General features: G+C 37.7%; 1 protein-coding gene across 1 annotated transcript; it reads right to left on the bottom strand.

Moving 5' to 3' along the window:
• Window positions 1-2,562: 2,562 nt before the first annotated feature.
• Window positions 2,563-13,147, bottom strand: LOC117343923 (ATP-dependent DNA helicase DDX11-like). Its single transcript, XM_033906483.1, has 5 exons — window positions 13,019-13,147; window positions 11,491-11,717; window positions 9,825-10,611; window positions 8,173-8,425; window positions 2,563-5,322 (listed from the first exon to the last, which is right to left on the bottom strand). Exons 1-5 carry the CDS (start codon window positions 13,107-13,109, stop codon window positions 3,849-3,851), a joined length of 2,832 nt encoding a protein of 943 aa, XP_033762374.1. The 5' UTR covers window positions 13,110-13,147; the 3' UTR covers window positions 2,563-3,848.
• Between the last annotated feature and the right edge of the window lie 199 nt (window positions 13,148-13,346).

Below are 13,346 nucleotides of genomic sequence, written 5' to 3'. Positions count from 1 at the left end.
ATGTTGTTAGGTTGGTAATGGAATGTTATAGAAGTAAACAAGATGTCATTCCAATGCGAAAGTCCACAATATTAATTTCCCACTTGCCTGTACAGTACTACAGGTAATATTATATCACCCCAAAAAATCACACAAAGCACTAGATGTCCAACACTTTTAAAGAGTACAGGACACTTTTTTGCTTTGTTTTTGTTTAACGTCCTATTAACAGCCAGGGTCATTTAGGACGTGCCAGGTTTATGAGGTGGTGGAAAGCTGGAGTATAGGGAGAAAAACCACCGGCCTACGGTCAGTACCTGGCAAAAAAAAAACTTTGTAAATGCGTTACCAAAATCTGTGACTAGCGTGGCAACTCCGACTTAAAACAATTAGGTTGACACACAAACATTTTCATGGTACCGCAAAAATCTGTGTTTATTTGCGCAGTTGGCTTTTATCTAATTTGAAATGTAATCAAATCTTAAAGGAAACCAAATAACGAAAGGAAGAAAATTGTGAAGTTTTATCTTCACATCTGAACAAACCGAGTTGATATATTCTATATTGTTTGAAAATTATTCTGTTTGATTTCGCTTCAAAACAATTCTGATAAATAAATTGAAATACCTGGCGGTTCCAGATGTTAAACGAAATTTTGCTGACCTGATGGAATCAGACGAGTTGGAAGAATAAACAAAAGCATAATATACGATATCCCAGTGTTCTTTATTGGTTACATATATAGAAGGTCGATCTTTTCTGCATTTTTTTCGTTTTCCCATAAAGTTTTGTTCTGTGTTTGAGAGTACTGTTGTTCAGAACAGCCACGAAGATGAACGAACGCAACAAAGAACCTACAAATAAAATTCTGGATTTTTTTTTCTGAGTAACTATAACAAAATAGCATATGATAGCCACCAGTTGTCAATTTTGTTTTCCACAACAGTCTCAAAATTGTTAATTTAAAACTGTAAAAAATTATCTTAACACCAATGACATAGAGAGTCAAAATTCCAAGATGGACACCAACCAGCTATTGTGTTTTTTGTTTTTAATTTTGAAGATTTTTCAACAGTACATAATAATTAACAATTCAATTCATCCATACAATCCTTCCATTCTCCATAATTAGTTAAAATTCAACAGTATATTGAAGATAATTTAAAAAAAATTGTATGTACTGTATTTATGAAAGAATGAGGGATAGAAGAAATTAAAGAAAAGTAAAAAGAAAGTCAGTGTGGAGAAAGAATTGTTGAATAAGAGGGAGAAGTGTACATGAGGATTTCACAATGGGCTTGATGTATTAAATATGAAATAAGTGATCTTTGCAAAGACTACCATGCACAACTGAGGACCAAGTGGACCATGACATTTCAGAATGTGGTCATCTGTTTGGCCATATTATGTTTATGGTCAGTTTTGAAACTTAGCAGACATTGTTCACAAATGAAAAGTTTCAAAGAAACTACCGTGTGTGTACTCATGAAAATATGAGAAAGAGTCACTAAATAAAACTAAAAGCTATCTAAAGACTAAATCCAACATGGCAATCTTTTTGCCATTTTGCTTACATCAATAAATTTCAAAATTGAATGTATACAAGAGGCCCTTGCTCACCTGGTTTCATGAGATATGAAACAAGAATGATGCTAAGTATATTTGTCGTTGGTATTGCAATGTCAATATATATCATAAGCCTTTAATATGGGTACATGTACATTGGTTTTATTTTAATACTAAAAATGCCAAAAAGTGCATTAATCCATCAAATGAAATTGACTTTTGGCGTGGCCCCATAGGGATGCTACCACACAAATGTGAGTGGCATCCATTGCTTAGTTTCAGAGAACTTGTTTAGACCAATTGACCCCTTTTGACCCTGCCCTCTGCCCCCTGGGGGGTCAGTTCATTCCTTTATAAAATTTTGAATCCCTACCCCAATAGGATGCTACCAGTCAAACCATTGCTAAGTTTCAGAGAATAAGTTGTTTACATAAATTTAGCCAAATTGACCCCTTTTGGCCCCACTCCTCAGCCCCCTTTTGGCCCGGGTCAACCCCAACATTTGTACAATTTTGAATCCCCACCCCATAACCATGCTACCATACAAATGTGAGTAATATCCATTGATAAGTTTCAGAGAAGTTGTTTAAAGAAATTGACCAATTTTGGCCCCGCCCCTCAGGCCCATGGCGAGTCAGCCCCACCATTTGTACAGTTTTAAATCCCCACCCCATAAGGATGCTACCAGGCAAATATGAGTGATATCCATTGCTTAGTTTCAGAGCAGAAGTTGTTTACCTGGTATATCAATTCTGTAAAACTGACCCCTTTTGGCCCCGCCCTTCAGCCCCATTATTTATAAAATTTTGAATCCCCACCCCATAGTGATGCTACCAGGCAAATATGAGCAATAGCCATTGCTTGGCGTCAGAGAAGAAGTCGTTTATATCAATAGCGCCAAATTGACCCCTTTTGGCCACGCCCCAGAGGGTCAGCCCCATCATTTGTACAATTTTGAGTCCCCTATCCATAGGGATGCTTCTGACCAAATTTGTTCAAATTCTGATCAGCGGTTATTAAGAAGAAGTCAAATAAGTCAATTGTTGACAGACGGACGGACGGACGCCACGGTATGGCATAAGCTCACCTTGGTCCTTTGGACCAGGTGAGCTAATAACTATTTAATATGAAATTGGAAAAAAGATCCTTGATTACTTCTCGTGAAATATTTGTCATCTGAGGTAAAAAATTGTCACACATTTCTATAGAAGAGTGGGCATGTGTTAAGCAGCCTGTTCAGTATGGCTAACTATTAAAGGTTTTAAGAACATGTGTACCTAGCCAAAAACAACTTGTGAGTCCATTTACACAGCTTGAAATAACTGAATTGTCAGTCTCAAAACCAAAGACCTCCCTATGAAATTTTGCTTTGAGAAAAATCCTTCTGGTACTGGTAATCTAATGAAACATCATCCTTCATGTTATTATCAAGGTGCCATCGTTTGTCTTTTTTATATTTAATCGTGTCCTTGGAATAAAAACCGGAGGGATTTTAGTAACCACCATTGGCTTATCTAGTCGGGTACAATGTACATGTAAGATAGATAACCATATAAGATAGATAGATACAAAACCTGGCACGTCCTTAAATGACCCTGGCTGTTAATAGGACATTAAACAAAAACAAACAAACAAACAAATGTAAGATAGATATGAGAAAAATTGATAACAACTAATGAAATCCAAGATGGCCACCTTCATAGCTATCCTCCATTTTGTTTTTATATCAGTCTTGAAATCAAGATGAAAATCATCATATCAGATGAAACGAAGCTTGCAATAAACGACCAATGGGAACCTTCAAATGAAATCTGACTTGAAACTTTCTGAGAAAAATTTTAAAATCGAAGATGGCTGACTGTCTGCCATTTGGTCTTCTGATCGATCTCAAAATTAATATGAAAAACTACTAGTAAGAGACCAGTGGTAACAGGCAAAAATCTATTCAGTACATTCTGAGAAATAGCAATAACAAAGTTAGTCAGATGACTTAATATGACCACCTGTCCTACATTTTCCTTACGGTACCTACTTGCATCAGTCTCAAATTGCACATGGCAACAAAGGACCAAGGAACGCTTACATACATATGAAATTTGAAGAAAAATTCCTTCTGGAATTTTTCAAGAAAAAGCAACAACAATGATTGTTTACATAAGGATAGCTAACCAACGATCAATGTAGATTAAAAAAACACAAAATCCCTTAATACAGAATCGTATCGGACAATTAGTGTTTGACAGACTTAAGTTGCAGTGTCACTGCAGAAGAATCCTTTCAGCCAAATCCGAAATACCATTCCACTAGTCCAGGGATGCTTTCTTGGAGGCAAAAAATTTAGACAGTCTTGACATTGCTTGACCAAATTTGTCCATGTTTTGCAGACTTTTTCCAATCCAAGTTGGCAGTTTCCCAGTCACGTTTTTCCGACTGTACCGTTTGTCTAGCAGTAAAATAGATGAGTAATCCCCTTTGTGTCGGATGGCTCTTCCAATAGACTGGTTAACAGCTTTCATACACAAGTTCTCGTAGTGAACCTGTCCTGGCTGACGACCATCCTCCCCTGCCTTGAAGTTTGCATTCAAGTAATTCATTTTCTCTTTGAGTTCTGGAGAGTTAATGTTTGGATAGGGCAATCCGACCATTATTACACATCTTCCAAGTTCATCGGAAAAGTTTATTCCTTCGCTCATTTTCCCTCCTACAACACAGAACAGTAGGGCCCCTGTCAGACTGTTTGTGGCTCCTGTAGCAGCAACCGAACTATTCTTAATGCAAGTTGAAAATTCAGCTAGAACTTGATCAACTTGACCAGATTTCCGAGGTTCCTGAAATACTCGTTTCTTACGGGCAATTCGTTGTGTGAAACCCGTTTCATCCCACTGGCTATAAACAAGTTTGAGGTAATCGTAGGAGGGGAAAAAACAGATGACTCCGCCCGGAACAACTTGACACACGTTCTGTATCAACATACCAAGCTCATCTAACAGTTTTCTACTCTCCCTTGATTGGTAGGTGAAGTCGAGATGATATCCACTGGGTCCTGATCCAAGTGACAGCGCGAGGAGATTGTCCTCGGGGATCACATGACCACAGGAGTACTCAAGCAACCGAGTAGGATGCACACCAGCTGAATGAAAAAGCTGGTCTTTGAATTCTGATATTGGCTGCATAGTACCTCCAGCAACAATTACTGATCGTGCCGCACTTAAAACATCAGAGAAATGAACAGCAGGGTTGAGAAGTAAATACTTCATGCTAGATTGACTCAGCATTGTCTGTTTTGTCACGACAATCCGTCCATCTGAGTCTGCATTAGTAAGCGCCTGGAGAAACCCTTCAATATGCATCAGGGGTGATCTCAACACCACATTTTCTACAGATTTCAACTCGGGTGTTACAGTTGGCGATGCCTCCTGAGAACTTTCTGGTTTGGTTATTTCACGGAGGAAATTTAACACCCCAGCATTTCCTGTGACTTTTGTCTCCTCTTTTGGAGCAATCTCTGCATTTGAATATTTCTCTGCAAAGCCATTCAGTTTTCTAGAGATCATGCTTTTCTTACAATACTGTAGTATTTTGAAAAGGTTCAAATTATCAAGTTTTGCCTGGAACAGAAAGTTGTTGGCGGTACACATCTTGGTTTCTGCTCGGCCAGTGAACTGTTTCTCCCCAGGTGTTCCTGCCTTTCCACCTATACTTCTCAGCAGGCATGACAGTACAAACAAGATCTGTCTGATGTACATCAGGTTCTTTGCCTTCAGACGTGATCGGTACCTGTAACAATAAAAAAAAAATAATTAATTGAAAAAAAAAATAAAATCTGACGACTTCTTTGTTGATATTCGACAACTTGATTAAAATATCCAAACAAGAGGCCCAGGGGCCTTAACTGTCATCTAACTCTAAATTAAAAACCTTATATTATTGTAGTATGTATTCTCTGTAGCAAGTATATAGTGGCACTGTTGGCCATGGTAAATAACAACACTTTGTTGGCCCTCCTTCCTTAAAATCCTCACCAATTTCGAACTCAATGGCACCAGTGGAACTGAAGAAGAAGTTTAAAATGTTTTTTCAAGATGGCTGCCATGGCGGCCATCTTGGATTTCTGGTCGACCCGATAAATAACAACACTTGGTAAGGACCATCTCAGGATCAATTCTGGTAAGTTAGGGCTGAATCCCACTGGTGGAATTTGAGAAGAAGTTTGAAATGGGTGTTGTTCAGGAACAAGAGGCCCAGGGGCCTTAACGGTCATCCGACTCTAAATTAAAACCCTTATATTATTGTAGTATGTATTCTCTCTAGCAAGTATAATTTATAGTGGCACTGTTGGCCATGGTGGCCATCTTGGATTTCTGACCGACCCAATAAATAACAACACTTGGTCTGGAACATCTAAGGATAATATCTGGTAAGTTAGAGCTGAATCCCACCGGTGGAATTTGAGAAGAAGGTTGAAATAGGTGTTGTTCAGAAAAACCATGATTGCGCAATCATGTTACAAAATGGCCGCCATTGCTGCCATGTCAAAGTTTTTACGAGGCCGAAAAAATAACAACACTTTGTTGGCCCTCCTTCCTTAACATCCTCACCAATTTCCAGCTCAATGGCACCAGTGGAACTGGAGAAGAAGTTTAAAAAATGTTTTTCAAGATGGCTGCCATGGTGGCCATCTTGGATTTCTGACCGACCCGATAAATAACAATTGGTAAGGACCATCTCAGGATCATTTCTGGTAAGTTAGAGCTGAATCCCACCGGTGGAATTTGAGAAGAAGTTTGAAAGGTGTTGTTCAGGAAAACCGTGATTGCGTAATCATGTTACAAAATGGCCGCCATTGCTGCCATGTCAAAGTTTTTACGAGGCCAAAAAAATAACAACACAACATGGCTCGCCTTCCTCGACATCCTCACCATTTCCAGCTCAATGGCACCAATGCAACTGGAGAAGAAGTTTAAAATGTGTTTTTCAAGATGGGGACATGGCGGCCATCTTGGATTTCAGACCAATCCAAAAAATAACAACACTTGGTCGGACTCATCTCAGGAACATTTCAGGCAAGTTTCAGCCAAACAGTACTGGTGGAACTTGAGAAGAAGTTTAAAATGTGTTTTTCAAGATGGTGGTTATGGCGGCCATCTTGGATTTCGGACCGACCCGAAAAATAACAACAATTGGTCGGGATCATATCAGGATCATTTCAGGCAAGTTTCAGCTCAATAGCACTGGTGGAACTTGAGAAGAAGTTTAAAATGTGTTTTTCAAGACGGCGGCTATGGCAGCCATCTTGGATTTCGGATCGGCCCGAAAAATAACAACATTTGGTGGGGATCATCTCAGGATCATTTCTGGCAAGTTTCAGCCCATCAGCACTGGTGGAACTTGAGAAGAAGTTTAAAATGTGTTTTTCAAGATGGCGGCCATCTTGGATTTCGGATCGACCCGAAAAATAACAACACTTGGTGGGGATCATCTCAGGATCATTTCTGTTAAGTTTCAGCCCAACAGCACTGGTGGAACTTGAGAAGAAGTTTAAAATGTGTTTTTCAAGATGGCGGCCATCATGGATTTCGGACCGACCCGAAAAGTAACAACACTTGGTCGGGATCATCTCAGGATCATTTCAGGCAAGTTTCCGCTCAATAGCACTGGTGGAATTTGAGAAGAAGTTTAAAATGTGTTTTTCAAGATGGCGGCCATCATGGATTTCGGACCGACCCGAAAAGTAACAACACTTGGTCGGTATCATCTCAGGATCATTTCAGGCAAGTTTCAGCTCAATAGCACTGGTGGAACTTGAGAAGAAGTTTGAAATGTGAAAAGTTTACGCACGGCGGACGGCGCACGACGACGGACGAAGCATGATGACTATAGGTCATCCTAAAAATGTTTAAATATCAATTAATGACATCAGTTCACGTGATTTTCAGTTTTAATTGGTAATCTTCTGTGTAAAATATTAAGAAATTAGGAATTCCAATGTAAAATCAATTTTAGATTATTGCAAATAATATATTTCTTAGTAATGATGAGGTCAGAGTGTGATTTGTCCTTTCTTTAGTCATGTTGAAGAATACTAGATGGTGATGATGCAATTAGGTAACAGAAATAAAAACTATGTTTGATATTTGACATTGACCATCCAATTAATTGATAAATTTTAGTAACTTATGTTAAAATTATTAATCGAATATGACTTTTCTAACCAAATCCAAACACTACTGGTTTCATATTATATTAAACACATTCCATAGCTTACATAGCACAGTATAAATTGTAAGGACATTGGTTTGCTGACTAACTGCAATTTCTAGGATGAATTAGAAGTTTAAAGATTTTTTTCAAATTTCAACAATGTAACCTTAAAAGGTAGGTCAAGGTCATTCATTTGAATAAATTTGACGGCCCTTTATCCAAGCATGCTACATGCCTAATATAAGGCATCTTGGCCTCTCTGTTATTGAGGAAATGTTTGAATGAGAAAGTTGATACTAGACGGATGCCAGAAGACACCATGGCATACCCAACTTTCTGAATTTTGGCAAGTAAGGCTTAAAACATGAAAATAATTACGACATTAAAAAGGGGAAGCTTTTCAAAACAAAATCTCGGATAACTGACCTGTCTTCGTACTGTGTGAGTTGACTGTGGGCCCTCAGTAACTGAGACCCAGTAACCTCTACGCTGTGTATGTTGTTGATTGTCTCCAGCAGGTTGTGAGCTTCATCAATCAGAACAATGTTGCCCTCCAGCTTGATGCCACACGCTTCCCTGGTGGCTTTGTGGAGAAGGAGGTTATACGGTAATGCCACAATTTCGGCCAGAGGTATGCCATACCGAGTTCCATAAAAGGGACAGGACTTCATTTCCTTACCTGATCAAAGAGAACAGTCCTTGTAATTATCATCAGATATGAATAAATTAATTTACTTACAAGATCTATCCAACATATATTATATATACGATAAACCTTCGGGCAATTCAAACAAAATCAAAGAAATATTTATGAACCAGTTCCAATAATATGAAAGTATAGTTAGGAAAGCAAGCGCGAGTTCAAACTATTGAAGTCAATATCACCAAAACCTTGGCAAAGTGCAATCAAGACAAACATGGCATAATCAAGACAAACATGGCATACCTATTGGTTTGGTCTGTTTGGTTTGGTTTGGTTTGTTTAACATCCTAAGCTAGGGTCATTTAAGGACATGCCAGGTTTTTGAGGTGGAGGAAAGCCAGAGTACCCGGAGAAAAAACACCGGCCTATGGTCAGTACCTGGCAACTGCCCAACATAGGATTCGAACACGCAACCCAGAGTTGGAGGGATTAAGTATTGGGACACCTTAATCACTCACCACTGCAGCCCCATACCCATTGTAAGGTTGATATGTTACAAGGACAGTCAGAACAATGGCTCATTTATCAATGAGTAAAATGATAGCATTTTATTTGATTAAATGTTTAAACTATCCCCATTATGGGGAATATAAATTATAAATATGATGGTTATATTAATCAGAAAGCAGCCCGGTCATTGTGTACATGTACACTATATGCTTAGGCCCCACATACTCAACACAGTACTGGTACATATGTTTCATTTGTGACACAAAAGTCTGATTTATCCTGTCACACGGGTTAGACCGTGATGGTGCCGCCATACTTTTCAACTTTATCGCGAGAAGCCTGCTTACCTAGCGTATGCATGAGAGCACAGATTTACAGGTAATGCCTTGATTGGAAATAATTGTGAGATATCCAGTCGCTCTTAAATAATTCAAATGCTTATATTAGTAAACACTGTATTTAACAATAAATGGATTATAAATTCTTAGTTTGCCATTCAGCGCGAGTACTGAACGTACATTGTAGGGGCCTAAAGTTACAATCAGCTGTTTCGTGCACAATCTATTTTTCAATAAAAAAATCTTAATCAATGCATGAATATATATATATATTTGTGTTTTTTCTGTTTCAGACGTACTGCAATGATTACACATACAACCCACTACCCTAAAAGTGTCTGCTGATCAAAGTATCAAAGTATTAGCCTTTTTTTGGGGAGGGCTGATCTACGTGAGCTTTCAATGGAGGTTGCCAAAAAAAAATCTTTACGTTCTTCATTCGATATATTCAAGCTATCCAAAATAGGGTCTTTATAAACAAACAGTTTGAACAAACACAATCCAGAAAATTAATGTTTTGATATACATACATGTTTGAACTATCTGCCGATTCTAACCAGAGGTTTACCATATACATTAGTCATTACCTTTAGCAACAATTTGCTCCATATCTTTGACTTCCAACAGAAGCTCCTCCTTCAACTCATTCATTCCTTCCTGGCGGTAGTATGGACACTTTTCTGTACGTTTTTTCCTTCGCTTGGTTTTTGCCTCACCCGTCTCCTCTCTTTTCTCTGACTTAGATTTTTGCATATCTAAACAAGCATCATTTATCAGACTAATAGACTTCAGTTTTTTCACACTTTCATTGATACAGAGATTTTGTCGTGATCCAAGGGAGACAACTCTAGTGTCGTCTCCATATGGGCTCTTCACGACTTCCCTGACAAACTGAGACAGCTGTGAGTGAGTCCGACTACAGTAATATATCTTCGTTATGTGGCATTCCTCTTCCTCTTCGTCTGATTTCTCATCATGCTTTTCATCGTCACTATTGTAATCTTGAACTATTAGATCCTCATCTAGATTAACTGTGTGACCATCAACACCAACATCACTGGTGACCTTATCAATCTCAGAATTAAACGCTTCCTGAATTTCCCTTGCAGCACCTTTAATCAATTCATCAAACTCATCCTCCATCTTCTTACGTTTCTTCACCTTACCACGAAAACTTGACTTCCGCTCCTTAACCTTTGACTCTTGTTTTTTTAAAAGTTCATGCTCACTTATAACCTTTTTCAGCTTCTCTTCTTTCTCTTTCTTTTGTACAAATTCAGTAACCCAGTCCAGTTCTGTATTGTCTACCTTGTCTGTGACAGTGTTCTCTTTGTTGTCTGTAGTCAAAGCTTCCAACTCTTTTCTCTGCTTCTCCTGGAAACAGCACATGATTATCTTTAATACAATTATTAATATTTAGAATCAAACCAAATTTACAATTTTATATTAGATTTTCATTACGTCAATGCAATCATATTAATCAAGTTTCATCATTTTTGGTTTTATATGACACTGTCGACAAGATGTAGACAACATCCTGTCCATAAGCAATATGCCAGCTGGCTACGATTTATTCAGGTTTTATCACTCCAATAAACATTATTATCTTTTTTTAGTTTACTACCAATCACACTCCCAATTTTAGGTCAGTCAGTCAATGCCAAACACACTATATTTTAAGGTTTGCCCAATCCTCACAATTTTTCATTATATATGAATATGATGCTTTTCAAAAAAGCTTCATGAAAGCATCTGTTCTACTAAATGTTCTTATGGAAACTGACAAATTTACAAACTTTATTTGACAGAATTTGAAATTCTTTACAGGTCTAGCTAAACTGATTTACAAACATTTGTATGTCTCTGACTCATTATGTCGCAACATTGTTAAAGGTTTGCGTTTTACTTAAAAAACATTGAGAATTGAGAAATATTTGTGTACATTTCAAAATTTGACAAAAATTGACAAGAAATAAGCCTAAAAAAACAATAAAATTGTGATACCACTCCATCATACCAGTAGAAATTAGAAGTAAACAGCATACATATTTGTCTGTTTATCAAATTTATACATGTATGTATAAAATGATCAATCTATGATCAGCAAGTTTTAAGTTCCGAATTCCCCTATGTGCTATATTTGGTGGTCTAATTTTATACCAGTTGGGGGTATTCTCATCAATTCCAATTGTCCAATTGCAAACTGACTACAGGAAAGATGATCCACAATCATGCATCTGAAAAACTATTTACCTGTAAATCTTTGAGCCACTTCAGCGCCCCGCAAATGAGACTAAGTGATTTGCCTGTTCCTGTCGGGCTCTCAAAGATGCCAATCTTTCCTTGTTCTAGACATTGATACAGGTCTGCCATGAAATTCTTCTGAATATTGTAGGGCTCAAATGGAAATGGAAAGGAGTCTGGAATCTTAACCTCTGTATAGACTGGCAAATTTTGGTCTTTTGGCTTTGAACAAACATCTGAAATCAAATAATTATATTTGAATTTAAGTGCGACAGAGGTCGATTATTAATCATATTTATTTCAATATATCTGCTAGGGATCAAATGGCTTATATATGGGTATAATTCTCTACCAATTCAGCTAAAGCTATGTTTCTCCAGTGTTCATCTAACACTGTTTTAAATAGCATCATTTGCAGCATTTACATCATTTTGTGGTTAACTCTCCTATAAATCAACCACATAAGAACATGTCTCAGGTACATGAAGGTCTGTTGTAAAGCCAGAGCACATGGCTATATGAAAACTTGGAATTCTCTGACAACATTTGCCATTTGCTGTCGCTAAGATTTTGATGTAGATCATGAAAAAACTCAGGCGTCTCAGACATAACACCAGCTATCTTACATATAGATAAAGATAAATGATATATATATATTCATTATTGATGAAATTTTATCCCGAACACCCATTTAGACTAATAGTCCCATATCGCTGTTCCATTCTATCTGAATAGATCCTCCATTTATGGTGGTTAGGGCCAGAAAAAAACCTGGCTATTGCAATATATATATAGAGTGAAATTTTGCTACTTGGATTCTCTTGATTTTTCACTAAGTTTAGATATGTGAACATTTTCTACCATTGCTTTTTGCGCATGTGATGCATGGTATATATATATATTACTCTTTATATTCTATATCTCCAGATTGCGGATATCTTTAGACTTAAGCCCAGGCCATCTACATTTAGCCTAGCAGTAACTTAATTAAAAAGTGATTCCACAAATCTTTAAAAAAGTGGAACAAATAATAATGAAATTGCTAAAAAGCATTTTTTAGTAACAATACCAGTATAGCGTTGGCATGCTGATGTCAAAACATTTATATAGGCAATGTGGTTATCATTTCATAAACACTGACCCTTGTAACGTTACCTGCGATCCAAAACCCAAAGGCAACTGCCAGCCAACCACAGGGGTTCGTACGTTACAAATGATAGGATATATATATGGGTCGCAAATAAGCAGCTACACTGTGACAATATGCGACCAATCTAATATTTATATCATTTGTAACGAACCCCTTTAAACTAAACACCTATGGACCAAGGCCGTGTTCCTGTCAGCAACATCCCTGCTGTCCGTTAATTAAAGCATGTTCCATGTGTTTTCCTATAACATAAGAGGCCGCTGGTCGGCTCTTTTTCTATCGGATATGGTTTTGCCGACTGCGACACGGCGCCTGTCAAAAGTATCTCGCCGTGTAAAACCTCTAACATTGTTGGAGTAGCTCCATGTGCAATGACAATGTCCTTACCATTTGCAGAGTGTTCGTTCTGATTAGGTAATACGTCATTATAAAACAAAGAAGCCAAGACATCGTCCCCTTCATCATCAAAATCGTCCATATTTCAGTGACAGATTCTAGCAGCATGCAAGTGATTTACTGTCAAATAAGCGCGCCAAAGTGTCTATGTATTACAAACGACGACACGGATGCTGGACTAGTATTCCGGAACCAGTTGTGGAGTCGCTTTGAAGCAATGTTTGTATCCAATATTTAGTGTTTATTGGGCATAGACAAATGAAACGTAGAGGTATCTAAAACATGTTTTCAATGAAGTTATACTGTTTTATTTAATCTG

This window comes from Pecten maximus, chromosome 15, assembly GCF_902652985.1.
Source record: "Pecten maximus chromosome 15, xPecMax1.1, whole genome shotgun sequence".
Classification (NCBI taxonomy): Eukaryota; Metazoa; Mollusca; class Bivalvia; order Pectinida; family Pectinidae; genus Pecten; species Pecten maximus.
The sequence above is the reverse complement of the archived record's forward strand: the minus strand, read 5'-3'. Positions and strand labels throughout refer to the sequence as shown.

What these genes read in the sequence shown, in the direction of transcription:
- LOC117343923 (XM_033906483.1), bottom strand. Translation starts at nt 13,109, where the DNA reads ATGGACGATTTTGATGATGAAGGGGACGATGTCTTGGCTTCTTTGTTT. An exon ending in GAACGAACACTCTGCAAATG is followed by an intron (nt 11,718 to 13,018) that starts GTAAGGACATTG and finishes ATTTGATTTCAG; the next exon opens with ATGTTTGTTCAAAGCCAAAA. An exon ending in AGTGGCTCAAAGATTTACAG is followed by an intron (nt 10,612 to 11,490) that starts GTAAATAGTTTT and finishes TGCTGTTTCCAG; the next exon opens with GAGAAGCAGAGAAAAGAGTT.